The sequence below is a fragment of the Planococcus citri genome, chromosome 3, assembly GCF_950023065.1.
Source record: "Planococcus citri chromosome 3, ihPlaCitr1.1, whole genome shotgun sequence".
NCBI classification, from domain to species: domain Eukaryota; kingdom Metazoa; phylum Arthropoda; class Insecta; order Hemiptera; family Pseudococcidae; genus Planococcus; species Planococcus citri.
In genome coordinates, this window is record NC_088679.1 from 56094421 (window position 1) to 56109364 (window position 14944).

At 33.6% G+C, this 14944-nt stretch overlaps 1 protein-coding gene and 1 long non-coding RNA gene across 2 annotated transcripts in view; both read left to right on the forward strand.

Annotated features, from left to right (window-relative positions):
• The first annotated feature begins 771 nt into the window (after positions 1-771).
• The window catches only part of LOC135841165 (uncharacterized), a 210082-nt gene continuing 195909 nt past the window's right edge, over positions 772-14944 (forward strand). Inside the window, exon 1 of the long non-coding RNA XR_010557853.1 lies at positions 772-1347. This is a non-coding gene — a long non-coding RNA (uncharacterized LOC135841165). The remainder of the gene's footprint in view (positions 1348-14944) is intronic.
• Positions 6711-7936, forward strand: LOC135841166 (uncharacterized). The gene has a single exon (XM_065358000.1). The coding sequence runs from the start codon at positions 6746-6748 to the stop codon at positions 7460-7462; it is 717 nt and encodes a 238-aa protein (XP_065214072.1). The 5' UTR covers positions 6711-6745; the 3' UTR covers positions 7463-7936.

Sequence of the window (14944 nt, forward strand, 5' to 3'; positions counted from 1 at the left end):
TACCTACACTTATTGCAATTTTTTCGAAAATGGCCAACTTCAACTTCTGTATTTAAGAAAGTTGAGGTACAACAAACCTTGAAAGAGTAGTGTTGAGATTTTCAAATTGCAATTCATGAATTGTAATCCATTATGTAAGCTTTTTGATACCTCCCAAATAATGTACGTTATAATTTCAAATAACCTGTTTCGAGATATGAGCCTTTCAAAGTTTGACAGCTTTGCAAGAAATTCCAAATGTGTAAGAATCACAAAGCTCGTCCTCGCAACATCCTGAAAATCTAAGAGTTATTCCGTCAGACTATCGGAACTCATTTACAAAATTTAAGCGAAATCAGAGAACTCGACTTCACTTTTGCAGAAAGATTTTGAAAATATCTTAATTTATCCCCAACTGTGAAATTTTTTTTCATTTTTAACGAATCCACTTCGAAAAAGGATATGGAATGGTGTGAAATAAGCTGAACCCCCCCACCTCCGCCCGAATTCTACGAATACAGCTTGTCAAAATAGCGATCAACTTTTGTACATTTTTTGGCTGTGTTTCGTATGTAGTTTGTTCGAGTAGTGCTTTGAAAAAAAATATTGAATTTTAGGTTCGAACACACACAATGTAGATGAATGATTAGTTTCAAAATATTTTATTTCATGAACCAGCAATTTCATAAACAATCACCTATAAATATAAAATAATTAGCTAGTTTAAATTTTCATCACGTGTGAATAAATTGATATAGTATGTACTTATACCTATCTATCTCAAAATGCACAAGTAAGTAGATAAAGTTACGAATCCAAAATTAAATTTGCAATTTATTAGTTCTGGAAATATCATCGTTCGTTATTGTCATGCTTCAATGAAAACTAGAAATATTTCTAGGAAATTCGTATTTTGCGTCTCGAAGAACGTTGCTGGTTTAGGATTTTATTAGATTATCAATTTATGTATATTGCATTCTTATCTACTATTTGTGATGTCGTCGTCGTCGTGTCGAGTGTTTTCGGATTTGCGATGAGATAACGATAACGCGTAGAACGTAGGTATCTATTGTGTAAGGTAAGAATTTTGTGCAAGTTTGATTTTGCCTTTAGGAGTGAATTGTCGTGAAATAATGTTCTATGCTGGCGATTTTTACCGGTAATATTGTGATGCATTCATTTTATAATGTTTCAATTTTCTCGAAATGAGTTCGGATTGTTGTATGTTCGTACGCGAAAATCGGTTGATTCGGTTGCTTACTCAATGTGGAATTAGTGTTCGTTTTTTAAAGCAATTTCGTTGTATGTTCGACATTGTTTTGACCTCTGGTTGTGTACGACGAAAAGCTTCTCATCGGATGGCGTGTAGTAAGTTTGTTCTTATGCTTTAACTTGAATTAATTCTCAATTCTGCACCCTGATTATAAATAGATCATTTTGATTCGATCTCATAAGGTACTGAGCTACTGACGTCGTCGTTGATTTCAGTTTTTGCATTCATTTTCAGCCATAAGCCCACATTGAGCCATTGATACTTTGTACGTTATACGTATCCAAGTTTAAAATATCGGAGGAGCATTTCAGCTTGGGGTGTTGGGAATCGAAAATTACATTTTGATTTCAATGTTTGCATACATTTTTATAGCGTTTGTACCAAATTTCGATTCAAATGGGGGTTTGAATTCTAATATCTGGAGGTTTGAATAAGATTTGATAGAATTTACCGATTTTAATCGAGAAAATTCGATTTTTCGATTTTTTTTTCAAACTTTGAAGGGGTGTAGCCTGTAGGTGTGTGATTTGAAATATCTTATAATAAGGAAATCAAACCTTTTGAAATTGAAATACGGTATCAAAAAATTCATTTTCACATTTATCTAACGCTTTTTCTCGCTTTTTATACCTTACGATTTTCTTTAGAATACGAGATTTAAGGTGCTTTTCATGCTGAAATTTCCCTTTTTTTTGCGCTCTCACTTACCCTCGAAGTTAGCGGGTCTTACGAGAAAATAATTCTTTATTTTTCAATTTACTTATACTCTCAATTCCAAAATAAGTTGTTTTGAGACACACCCCCTCCTGCCCTGTAATAAAATGAAAGACATTGAAAAAATTTAATATCACCAAAAAAAAAACCATTACTTACTGTGTTAGAATTCTTCCTAATGGAATACGTAATACTTAATAATTTTATTATCGAAATGAACTTTGTAGATCCTTTAAGCAATTTCGTTCCCATTTTATGGACCCCCCTCCCACCTTTAAAGAACATCAAATTGGTAATTTTTTGAATATTTTCTTCTTTCTAAGCCAAAATAATAAATAAAAAATTTTAAAGTTTGATTCGAGATGAATGGAAAAACAAGACATTTCACCAAAAATATCTCAATATTTTTCAGAAGGGAAAGTCTCAAAATTATTGTTCAATATTAAATAATTGAAAAAAATTATCCAAAAATAATGTCTTACAAACGGGACATCGTGAAAAATAAAGGGGTTAAATTAGCAGAACCTTCTGAATGTACGCCTTTTTCAAATATTTCTATTTTTGGGAGTTGGGGAGATGTACTTATACTTACCTATACTTGAATGATCGAATGACGAATAATTGGTTTTTTTCATAAAAACCAAGAAGGGAAGAATCCCGAATGAATTTTCGTAATTGAATTAACATTACGAAATTTGGTGTTGCCGAGTTGAATTTTTTGATTGAATATATTTTTGTTTGAGCATCTTACAAAGAAATCTGTAACATTTGATCCGTTGTAGGTAACTATAATATTATCAATTATGTTGAATTGTAATGTGTATTGCAGGAGTCCAAAATAAACCCCTATGCATTTTCATTTTTAAAAAAGGTGGAATCGGAAATTGATAAAGATTCATTTTGGGACATTTTTCGTACACAAAATCATCGGTATAGATCTATCGAGTCATTCCGAAAAAAAATCAAGAACAATTCACCTTGCTCCCGCTTCTGATTTTTGGAAGTAAATACTGGTGTTTTTCTCCCTCATAACGAAAAATATATTATTCAACCAGGGAGTAAGAGTGATTTTCGACGATTTTGAATTATTTCCCTCGCTATGCTCGGGCAATAAACCTCAAGATTCGTCGAAAATCACTTCTACTCCCTAGTTGAATAAACTACTATTTTTCATACTAAATATTATTATCAATTGATAGGATTGTAATTTAGGATATCATTATTATTTTTCATTGTTCGAATAATGAAAAATAATAATGATGTTACGAAAATGTAGCATTTTACCCCCGTTCACCCGCCGCAAAAATACACTTTTTCCTACTTCGATAGAAAAAATTTTTCTTTTCATCACTAGGGATGGAAAAGAAATCCTTTCCACCTCTAGTGATGGAAATGAATTTTTTCCATCGTTAGAAGAAATAATTTCACAAAATAACGATTTACTTATTCAGCGATCAGCGAAAATAAATAGAGATGTTACAGCAATTTTATTTTGTGACTGTTATTTGTCCAGCATATTCGAATTCGAGACGTTAGATTCAACGAAGTGAGAACGTTCTTCTCCAATTAGACCCAGACTTGACGTATTTTCCATGTTACTGTTTTCCAGCGAAGATGAACACGTATTTTCAGTACTTTCTTGTATATAAATTAACGTTTGGGAAGGTTCTCCTACACTTTGAAGGACACGCGATTTTATAATTTTCTCACGATTTTTTTTACCGAACAAGCTTTGCTCGGCGTATTTTTCGGCCACAGACGAAGACCTCCAGCCACCATGGCGTTTAATGGCGAGGAAATCAGCTCCTCCCTTTGCCAAAATAGTTGTGGCTGAGGAACGTCTAAAACTAAAACATCGAATGTTTAGGTATGAATTTTCAAAAAAATATTCACTTGTAGGTACCTGTGTAACGTTCTGCGTTCTTCAAATTCAAAAAAGACGCGATCTTTTGTAAACGAATGCATTTTCCTTTTTGGAATTCAGTAAAAAGTCGGTTAGACTGCCTCAAATTAATGTATTTTTCCACGAAATCAAAAAATAGTCGTTCGAAATTGTAAATGATCGAGGAGTATTCGTGTTTATTTCGGAGTAGACGACTATTACTCGAGGGTCATTCCACGTCAATTCGACCAAGAAGTGGTAAGGGGTGTCAATGATTTTTTTGAAATTTTTCCTGTGGAAATATCTTTCGAAGGGATGACCAATGGCGCAAATCGCAGCCCTCCAGCTTTTTTTTAAAGGCTGCTAGGATGTCAAAGTTTTCAGTGAACTTGAAATATCATCAATATCAGTAGTGGATCACTCGATAACTGCGATACCTAAGCACCAAAATTGAACTTTTTCCAATAGTTAAAGGTTTTGAAAGGCTTTTTTGGTGATATCATAAAAATCAGTGATGCCACTTTTTTTCGTATGAAAAATTAGCTCGAAAAGTTTCAAAACGTGGTTTTCATATCGTTTCGACTTTCAAAAATCCTGAAAAAAATATGATTATTATGGACAAATTTTCATGCTGATCAACATGATTAAAAAATTAGGATGACATTATTTCGTCAAGTCGATTTAAAAAAATTGAATGTTTGCGAAAAAATGTGATTTTTTGATTTAAAACGTGATAAAAAGTTTTGATTGGTGAAGTTGACCCATTTCACTCCTACTTTTACGTATCCGTTGAAAAAGTTGAAAAATACCCTTTCACTCGATGAAATGAACTCATTACAAAAAATCAATACTCGAAAAAATTCAAAAAGTGAACGAATTTAAATTTTTTGCTATGAGCGTTATTTTTATCAACGTTTTAATGAAATACGTTAGAATGAGGTTAAAATAAAACAACTGAATAAATTTAAACTTTTCTTGATGTTTGGAATTGAAAATTGAATTTTTTCGAATTTTGATTTCTTTGTGATGAGTTCATTTCATCGAGTGAAGAAAGGGGATTTTAAACTTTTTCAACGGATACGTAAAAATAGGGGTCAAATAGGTCAACTTCACCAACCAAAACTTTTTTTCATGTTTTAAATCAAAAAATTGCATTTTTTTCCCCGCAAACTTTCGATTTTTTAAAATCCACTTGATGAAATAATGCCATCTCAATTTTTTAATATTATGTTCTTCAGCATAAAAAGTTGTCCATAATATATTTTTTTCAGAATTTTTGAGAGTCGGAACGATATGAAAATTACGTTTTGAAACTTTTCGAGCTGATTTTTCGTACATAAAAAAGTGGCAACACTGATTTTTATGATATCACCAACAAGTCTTTCAAAACCCCTAACTATTGAAAAAAGTTCCATTTTGGTAGGTATCGCAGTTCTTGAGTAATCCACTACTGAAATGGACGATGTTTCAAGTTCACTGAAAACTTTGACACCCCCTAGCAGCCTTTAAAAAAAGACTGGAGGGCTGCGATTTGCGCCATTGGTCATCCCTACGGAACGTCTTGGTAATAGTGTAATACTTAACTACCGCTTTTTTTTGCAGAAATCTTGTTAAAATGATGAGAAATAGTGTTCTGTCGAAGAATTTTTTCAAAATTTCGCGGACAAGTTTAAAAAAAATAGTAGTTAAGTTCTTATGAAATTCTGGACTTTTATAAGAACTTAACTACCGATTTTTTTCAACTTGTCCGCGTAATTTTGAAAAAATTCTTCGTCAGAACACTATTTCCCATCTTTGTGAATTGGATTTTGCAAAAAAAAACGGTAGTTAAGTTTTAATGAAAGCGCAAACTTATTAAAACTTAACTACCACTGATAGCACTATCACTTCGCCACTAATTACAACAACCACAACAATACATCACGGTTTGCTTTCATTTGACAATAATATACATCAAAACACGCGAAGAACTTCAAAAAGTTGATATTTGAACACCAATTAAACTAATTTAAACAATCTACATACCTTCATCAAAAATCCTTATCACTTGAAAAATTAATCAATTTCAATCGAGTATAATCGTAAATCATCGTACATTTCCGTATTACTCACCCTTTCATGTATTTTCATTCATGATCCAGCTGATTCGTTCAGGTTCATTCATTATCGTTGATGTTGAGTAAGGTTATGACGAGTAAATAAAAATAATAATAATACTCGGAAGAATATTACGTACCTAGCCGTAGGTTTTTTTTTAGCAAATATCAAGTATTAGAAACTAATAACAATAGTGTTTTGTGTTACGTAAATGAATCATGGAAGAAGTGGTGTTGAATGTAAATTTAGATAACATTAATGGTTTCGTTGAATTCAATAATTACATTAGTAGTTTAAAGAACGTGGAAAAAATGTTCCTCTTACAAAGTTGGGGGGTGATAAATGAGTTCAAATGTCCGAACGAAAATCATGTGAGCGGTATTAAAATGTATAAAACGAGAGAAACGATAACCGGTAAGTAGAAAATACAATACGTACTTGCATTATTTTTTCATTTCATTCATCAATTAGGTAAGTGAGTACCTATCAAACTGAAATATGAATCGTATGTGTAGGATACAAATTCATGTGCACAACAACAAATTGCACGTTGGTGCCTTACGTATTCACATGCAGAAGAAATCACCCTAAGAGAAACATGATACTACAACGATACGCGCATATAAAACAAGGTAATGTAATCACTAATCACCTTACGTGAATACTTACTTACAATTATTGAATCTCATAAGTTTCAACTAAATTTTCTCTTGTTCTTTTAAACAGATCTTCGATTTGCGTGCACAAAATGCAAGACAACCAAATCTATATTCTCGAAATCTTTTTTTGAAAATATATCAATGAAGCTGGAAACTATTTTGAACCTGTTATATGCCTGGGCAATGGGACTGTCTGTCCAAAGCACCAGGAGGTTGCTGGGCTTCCAGCAAAACAATTCCATCGTACAATGGCAGCAGTACGCCAGAGATATCTGTAGCACGCAACTATTAAAAATCTGGAACAGTGGATTCCAATTAGGTGGCCCTGGTAAAGTAGTTGAAATAGACGAGGCGCTGTTCGTGAAACGTAAGTACAACAGGGGTAGACTGCCGAAAACTTGGATGAGTGTTGATGACGAAGACGCAGCTGATCTCCGTTGGATATTCGGCATTTACGATCGTACTTTGAAAATAGGCGTGCTGGAATTCGTCGAAAAAAGAGATACAGCAACGCTCCTGCCTCTGATCCAGAAATACGTCATGCCTGGTACCACTATTATGTCCGATCAGTGGCGTGCCTACTCTGCAATTCAAAGTACAGGAGATTACGTACATTTAACAGTAAACCATTCAACGAATTTTGTAGATCCGAATACAGGCGCATACACGCAAAACATCGAAGCGTTTTGGTCGAGAGGTAAAAAGTTCCTAAGAAAAAATGATGTTTTAAAAAGTAAAAAGCTACTCCCTTCTCACCTTGACGAGTTCATGTGGAGAAACCTATACGATACTGGCAATCCTACAACAACGTTTTTAACTCTTATGAGTCATTTGAGCAGTTGGGAAGCATACCAGTGAAATTACCTACGATACCAGCTGTACGGAATTGTTTTTTATTTGTTATTTATTGATTGTTTTTTTATTTTCTAATTCCAAAACCTTTTTTTTTTTTTGTTAATTTGTTGATTTTAGTTTTAAAAGGATATTTTTTTTCATTTGTTTGTGTTCCTAGAAGATCTGTGTTAATTTATTTAATTGTTTTTATTTTGTAATTCCAAAAGAGAAGTAATTTTGTTGTCAATTTTTGTGTTCCTAGATGATCTGTGTGACTGTGAATTTATTTTATTGTTTTATATTTTCTAATTCCAAAAAGTGTTCTTTTTTCAGTTTTTTGTTTTAAATTTTAAGGAGTAATTTTTGTTTCAATTTTGTATGTATGATCTGTGTGAATGTATCTATGTATTTGAAATAAATAATACATACCTACTCGTATGTATAAATATAACCTGAAACCTGAAATGCATTTTAAACCACTATATTTACGTTCGTGTTTTCAAAATCAAAATAAATAGCTTGTTTCCGTACAAAGAAAATTAAAATCCAATCTACCTAAACTGAACTTATAACTACTTAACTGAATTTACTACAATTATGTAAAATAATAGATATACCCTTTGCAAAAAAACATGAACGTAGTTGTCATTTAGGCAGGAGTAAAATTACAAATAATAGCTTATACAAAAAAAACTACCTACATTAATGTTCTTTTTCAACATTTTCGATAATTTTCATTATTACTTCATTTTCTTCACAGCTTGTCATCGTAAATTCTACCATCGCAGAGGATGAAGGGAAAATGGTTTCTTTTTCAACATTTTCGACAATTTCCATCAATATTTTATCTTCTTCAGAGCTTGTCATCGTAAATTCTACGTTCTTGGAGGATGAAGGAGGAAGGGTGATCAATATTTTATCTTCTTCAGAGCTTGTCATCGTAAATTCTACGTTCTTGGAGGATGAAGGAGGAAGGGTGAACTCTGAAATTTTTCATCAATGTAGAATTAGATTTATTTTGATTACATAAAAACGTAAATATAGTAGATGTACGTGTAGGTATTATGAAGTAGAATACCTGTTTTCGATTTCTTAATGTCATACTCGTATTGTTTTACCCTTTCCCAACGTAAATGCGGTGGTGGGTCCAGGTCATCGTCTTCTAGTAAGTTCCAATGAATGGCTTCGTCTTTGCAACCATAAACCAACATTTCTTTAACCCTTAACAAAGTTTATTTCAGTTTATTAATTCATATTTGCACTTACAACTACCTTATTTTTTTGGAGTATTAGAGTATTACATATTACATTACGTAGTTATCACATTGACCTCTGACCTGTCTTTATCACTTTCAGCAATTTCCATTTCTCGTAGATTAAACCGCATCTGAAGCAGCTCGGTTCGGCTCCTCGCTACTTCTGTCTCCAGTCTGTCTACGTAGTTGAGAATCTCAACTCGAACCAAATCTCTTCTTCTAACTCTAGGTTTACGACTAGGAATATTTCTTGTACCTCTATGTTAAGGAAAAATATGCATGTTTACAGACATGATTATGACACTTAACAGGTAGGCAAGTAAATGTACCTAAACAACAATTACTTACTGTCTTTGCATGATGTTCTTATCCCGTGTATTCGAAAAATTGATGCAAAAATCAAAAAATGAAACTAACGAATATTCATTTTTGTAAACCTAGAATGATATGTACTTATTATACCTCGTACTAGTCATGTTCTGGGGGCTTCGCCCCCAGACCCCCTACTTTTATAATCACTCCATTGATTTCAGCATCGCTAATCCTTTCGGATGAGCAAGGAGAAGTGATTATGAAAGTAGGGGGTCTGGGGGCGAAGCCCCCAGAAAATTACCAGTCATTTTTCAGCGTCGAATATTTAATTCTGTTAAAAAGTGATACGTATATACATAGTTATGAGTTCTACTGTTCTACAGATCTACACTACTGATGTTCTTTTGCAAATAATCTCTTATCAGTGTAAGGAGAGGGAGTAATTTCCTTATCACATCACATTCATATCACATTTAGGTAATTCATCTATAATGCATAAAGCGTTGTTCCTACATAAATATTATTTCGTGTTTTGCGTGTTTTCCCGAATTATTATTCAATTACCTACTAGGTTTGATAGCGTTATCAGTGGTATAATAATGAGATTCTTACGTACAATGAAGGGAAACCATGATCAGTGGTAGTTAAGTTTTAATAAGTTTGCGCTTTCATTAAAACTTAACTACCACTTTTTTCTGCAGAAATCTTGTTAAAATGATGAGAAATAGTGTTCTGTGGAAGAATTTTTTCAAAATTACGCGGACAAGTTGAAAAAAATCGGTAGTTAAGTTCTTATAAAAGTCCAGAATTTCATAAGAACTTAACTACCATTTTTTTTCAACTTGTCCGCGAAATTTTGAAAAAATTCTTCCACAGAACACTATTTCTCATCATTTTAACAAGATTTCTGCAGAAAAAAGTGGTAGTTAAGTATTACACTACTACCAAGGTCTTTCCACAGGAATTATTTCAAAAAAATCGCCGACACCCCTCACCACTTCATGGTCGAGTTGACGTGGAATGACTCTTGAGAAATTCAAAAATGAAAAATGAAAGGTTACTTACGTACCTACACTATTTGCTAAAACATTTAGCTAACGCATCTGAACTTCTGTGGGACTTCTGTTTTGTTGAATATCTTCAACACATCGTGCGTGAGTTTCGTCTCTCGACGCAATCTTTATTCAACATTTCAATTTGTGAAATGACCACAATCTAAATTCTAAAGATACCTTCCAGAGTACAAACGTTCTGGAATCAAAGCTTCCGCATACAACGTTCGCATGCTCTTCACCAAATCCAAGGTACAGAGCTGGTTCAGTTCCCGAATGGTAAGTTGGAAAACCTATACACGAATTTCAAATTAACGACAAATTCGTCCAATTCGTTCTAACCGGCAGCTTGACATTTAAACCTTAAGCGTGTGCTATGGGTCACTTAAAAAACACTTCAAACCGACCATTATCACTACAATAGCCCCGAAATGTTCACAAAAGAAACCGTTTATCTAAAACGGTATCACGCTCTCTTTTTTCTTTTCTTTTTTTTCGCAACGACAAACACTTGAAAACGCGTTGCGTTGGTACCTTCAACACTTGAAAGGTGTGACCGTGTGACCACATACGGAAACCTTTCAGTAGTACCCAGTGGCCCATTTGGCAGCCCATCCAAGCGGGGTGTACATTAAATAGTGTTTACATAGATAATGTTACACGGTTTTAAATTATGTAAAATCGCCACGCTCAATAGCAATAAAACTGGATACGCGTTTTATAGCCCTCGCCCATATGTCCAGACGTCCACCTATTTTTTTTATTTCTTTTTTGAAAAAAAATTACTATGTTATCACATATGATACATCTAATGATGCTGACGTTTCCTTATATTATAACGGACTTGGTCGTCGTCGCGTCGTAATAGGGTGGTATTTCTTTTATATTATAATAGCCAAAGGCTGTCTTGCCATCTCTTTCTAATGCATACTCTCTTATATAGCCGTCAACAAATCATTTATTTATCGGCTTCGCGAACACGTATACGAGTAAGGTAGTACATTGTGAAATATCCTGCTGCGATCACATCCCATCAGCCAATCTAAGTACTTAGTTTATTGTTAAAAACGATGAAAAATGTCACCGCGCTGTCCAAACCGGAAGCTCATTATCGGATACACTGAGTACGCTAGTGTAAACTTCTCGTATACGTTACACTTTTCATCCAACTTGATAATAAAGCTCGTATATCAAATTTAATAATGACGTACCTAAAGGTGTTGGACTTAACATTGTCCACTATATGTACACTTTCCCACATACTTGTACAACACATTTCCTTGCATTAGAGCTGATTTCAAATCCAGATAATATCACCATATTATGTACCTACTTAATCCAACTCGATGGTTTTTTAACAACTTAACCAACATCGTGTACTTTCAAGAGCCCACCTTCGAACCTATCGTGTTTTCAGCAACTCTGAAAAACCTAGCCCTCGTCAAACAATCGAACAACCGGTACAGTACTTGGGAATTTTTTGAAAAACAGCACGATCTCGTGTATTGAATAAAAATGGAAAAAAATGGTAAAAAAACAGATGTACGATGTCAATTATTACACTGTATCACTTTTAGGATTCTGAATCGAATTTAGAGTATATGCGAACGTTGTTCATGAATATTTCAAAAACTTCGCCACGTACTCGTACTTGTGGCTCGAGGATAAGGGAGAGAGGGAGGGGGGGCTCGATAGAGTATATTTTTTAGAAAATAATTCAAATATACTCTCCTCATACGTGTATGTACGAGTATCGCAAAACCAAATGTTACACAGAGAGAAACCCTTGAAACGTGAAATTCGAAATGGAAAAGTATATACGAGTCGCATGTCGCCGCTGTTGTTGTTGTTGTTACGAGCTGCGCCAATATTCCACTTCAATATTAGCGTATACTATACGAATATACGTATTCCCGCATGAACACGTGTTACACACAAAAAGGGACCTAGTATATTGAAAATAATAGACTTTGAAGATGTTCTTACCGCGACAAGCCTCCTATTTTGGTGCTCCGACCGAGAGAAAAATTTATTCCACTATTGCCCTTTTATTGCGTAAATAACGTTTTGCTTTGCGATACACACGGTGATAATTTCGATTCGTTTTTCTACGCCGAGTTGCTGATGGTGGTGGTGGTGACGATGACGAGGCTTTTACAAAAGGGACTGACACAAGCAAACGTAAAAAAAAAACAACTTAGCTGCAGGCATGACACTAGTGTAATGACAGAAGCCACGTTCTCGTGTACAAAGAGAGAAAGCTATTGCCCTGCAAAATGATTTTTAAATGGGAAGCCCACAAACGTACCTACTTGGTCAGAGATGGTGCCTGAATGATGAAAGGAATTCGAATAAGGTTGGTGGTAGGTGTGAGGGGTTGCGAACGTGAATAAGTGAGTGAAGAATGGTACGAGTGGAACTGACTATCAAATCAAATCTGTGTCCATTGTGAGAAATACCAATTAGGAGAAGAGTGGGTTCTAAAATTTTCCAAGTTGGGTTTCTTTCGAGATCCAAGAGGTGAGGTCTATGTGGCTAACCGTAAACAGGGGGTAAATTGTGAATAAGGGATTTTTTTTAAAAAATTGTTCAAATGCATGAAATTAATCCTTTATCGATTTATCATTCTTTTGAACGTCCAAGCCTTCAATTATTCTATTTCTTCAATTGTAGTGATAATGGCCGGTTTAAAGTGTTATTTAAGTGACCCATAGCACACGCTCATTCGCTCGAGGTTTATAAATGTCAAGCTGCCGGTTTGAACGAATTGGACGAATTTGTCGTTAATTTGAAATTCGTATTGATTTTCCAACTTTCACATAGTTAGTCAATTAATTTATATTAAATCAGCTGTTACATATGAGAGGACATTCAGTAATATTTTAAAAAATACAAAAAACAAGTTTTCGCGAGCAGTAAATAAGTAGCTTTAGAAGTGGATCTTCGAAGAGGGTTATTATTCTCAAATACATCGTGATTTTTTGCGTTTGAAAATCTGCAAGTTGCTCATTTTCGGAGTAAATTTCATGTATATTGATTTTTTTTCGATTAAGTAGGTATTATTTATACCTAGTATGCAAAAATATGAAAACATGTACTATAATTTCTGAAACTGGAAGAATATTTTTACGAGTATGTAGGCGTAGGCCTACTTACAGTAGTGCAAATTTTTTGTTCATTTTTGGCAATTTTAAAATATTGAAAAAAATTGCAAGTTTTTAGCTTTTTTTTTAGAATTTTGAAATTGTCAATTAGGTATGACCAAAAAATTGGAACCATTCTATTCCAAAATATGTCCTGAATTTCTGAAATTATATTTTTCGATATTTTGTCATAATTATTGCGAAATAGGTATTTGCGAAGAAAAAGTGTTCAAAACACAAATTTACCGAAAAATAAGAAATTAACAAATTTTCAATAGCTCACTTGGAACTCTACAAGTGGGCTTGAATTTCGATAAGCATAACCCGAGCTGACACAACATCTCAACTATGTACAGGTAACCTTATATCTTTTGAAAAGGGGCGATTTTCCCAAAAATAGATTACATGTGAACTAGATTAATAAAACCATGGTTTTTTTTCGGAATTGTCTTCTCGTTGAGGACCCATATCTCTCCTCCGGATACATCTCCGGAGCAGAGATTTTTTTCTGGATGTTTTTCAACTTTAAAACAGCTTTACACTATGCGTGGTCAAAAGGCTTCGACTTTTTTTCGTAATCCACCCTAATTTATGCCATAGAAGATTTAAAAAACGATGAAATACTCGGAAAAAATTATTTCTCAGATTGTAATTATCAGAATTTTTGAATTGAAATCATTTTGAATGACATTTTTTAAAGAAAATTTGGAGGTGCAAGTATTCTTCTTTTTAAAATCTTCTCTTGCATCAATACACTGCATGCGAAGCGTAGCTCTATCACTATAATTCACAAAAAGAGTTTGATGAATTTATTATGGATATGCTTATGACAGTCGATCAGTCTACAGATTTTAAAAATGAGCTAATGCGTCGTTCCTACCAATCGTTTACGACGTATCTCGATGTTATGCGTAATTGTAATAATGCTTTTTCATCATTGTCAACACACAGCCAATCGGCGAATAATCTGCAGAGTTGTTTTCGTCTAGGATGATTTATTTGGTGGCGGGATTCATAAAAATTTACCGAACAATTTTTAAATGGTACAATGAATTATTTTTTGAATTCAATTTTATAAAAAGCTGACATCTTCCTATCCACAAGAAGTGGATCTGAGAAATCGAAAAAATAACATTTTTAAATTGATGCTAAATCTCTAAGGTGAGATCATGTTGATTATGCCATCAAAAGTTGTGTTTAGTTGAATGTTCTTTTCATCTTGATCCAAGGACATTAGAATGAATAAAGATACTAATGCCTCTTTTTTTATAGGAAATTCGTTTTCATTTTCAATTTTAAAGTATGCACACAATTCCTGGATTGTGATATTGTTCTGTATATCCATTCGGTTATGATTGTATCTGAATCATCATTTATTTAACGTTTATTATTAACCTTATTTTACCGTAATAAATAATTACGTGATAAACAAAACATACCTTTGTTGAACACTTGGTATGTTCGACTTTCATTTTAATGAAAGTAGTAAAGTACTTTAGGATAGTCCTTAAATACATGACAAAAAAAAATCACGATTTCTTCTGCTCCCAGCCTCCAAAGTGGTGACCTTCAGTGAGAAAATAATTCCTCATTTTTTTATTTTTTCCATTTTTGAAAAACTCAGGCTGCGGTGGGCCTCACAATTTTCAAAAATTTCAAAATTTCAAATTCCAACACTTTCAAAAAGTCTCTTTTGAGTAAAATGAACTCTCTTCAGGATATTAACCCTATCCCTCGAAAACG

Excerpts from the sequence above, each read along its gene's own strand:
- LOC135841166 (XM_065358000.1), top strand. The coding sequence starts at position 6,746 with ATGAAGCTGGAAACTATTTTGAACCTGTTATATGCCTGGGCAATGGGA.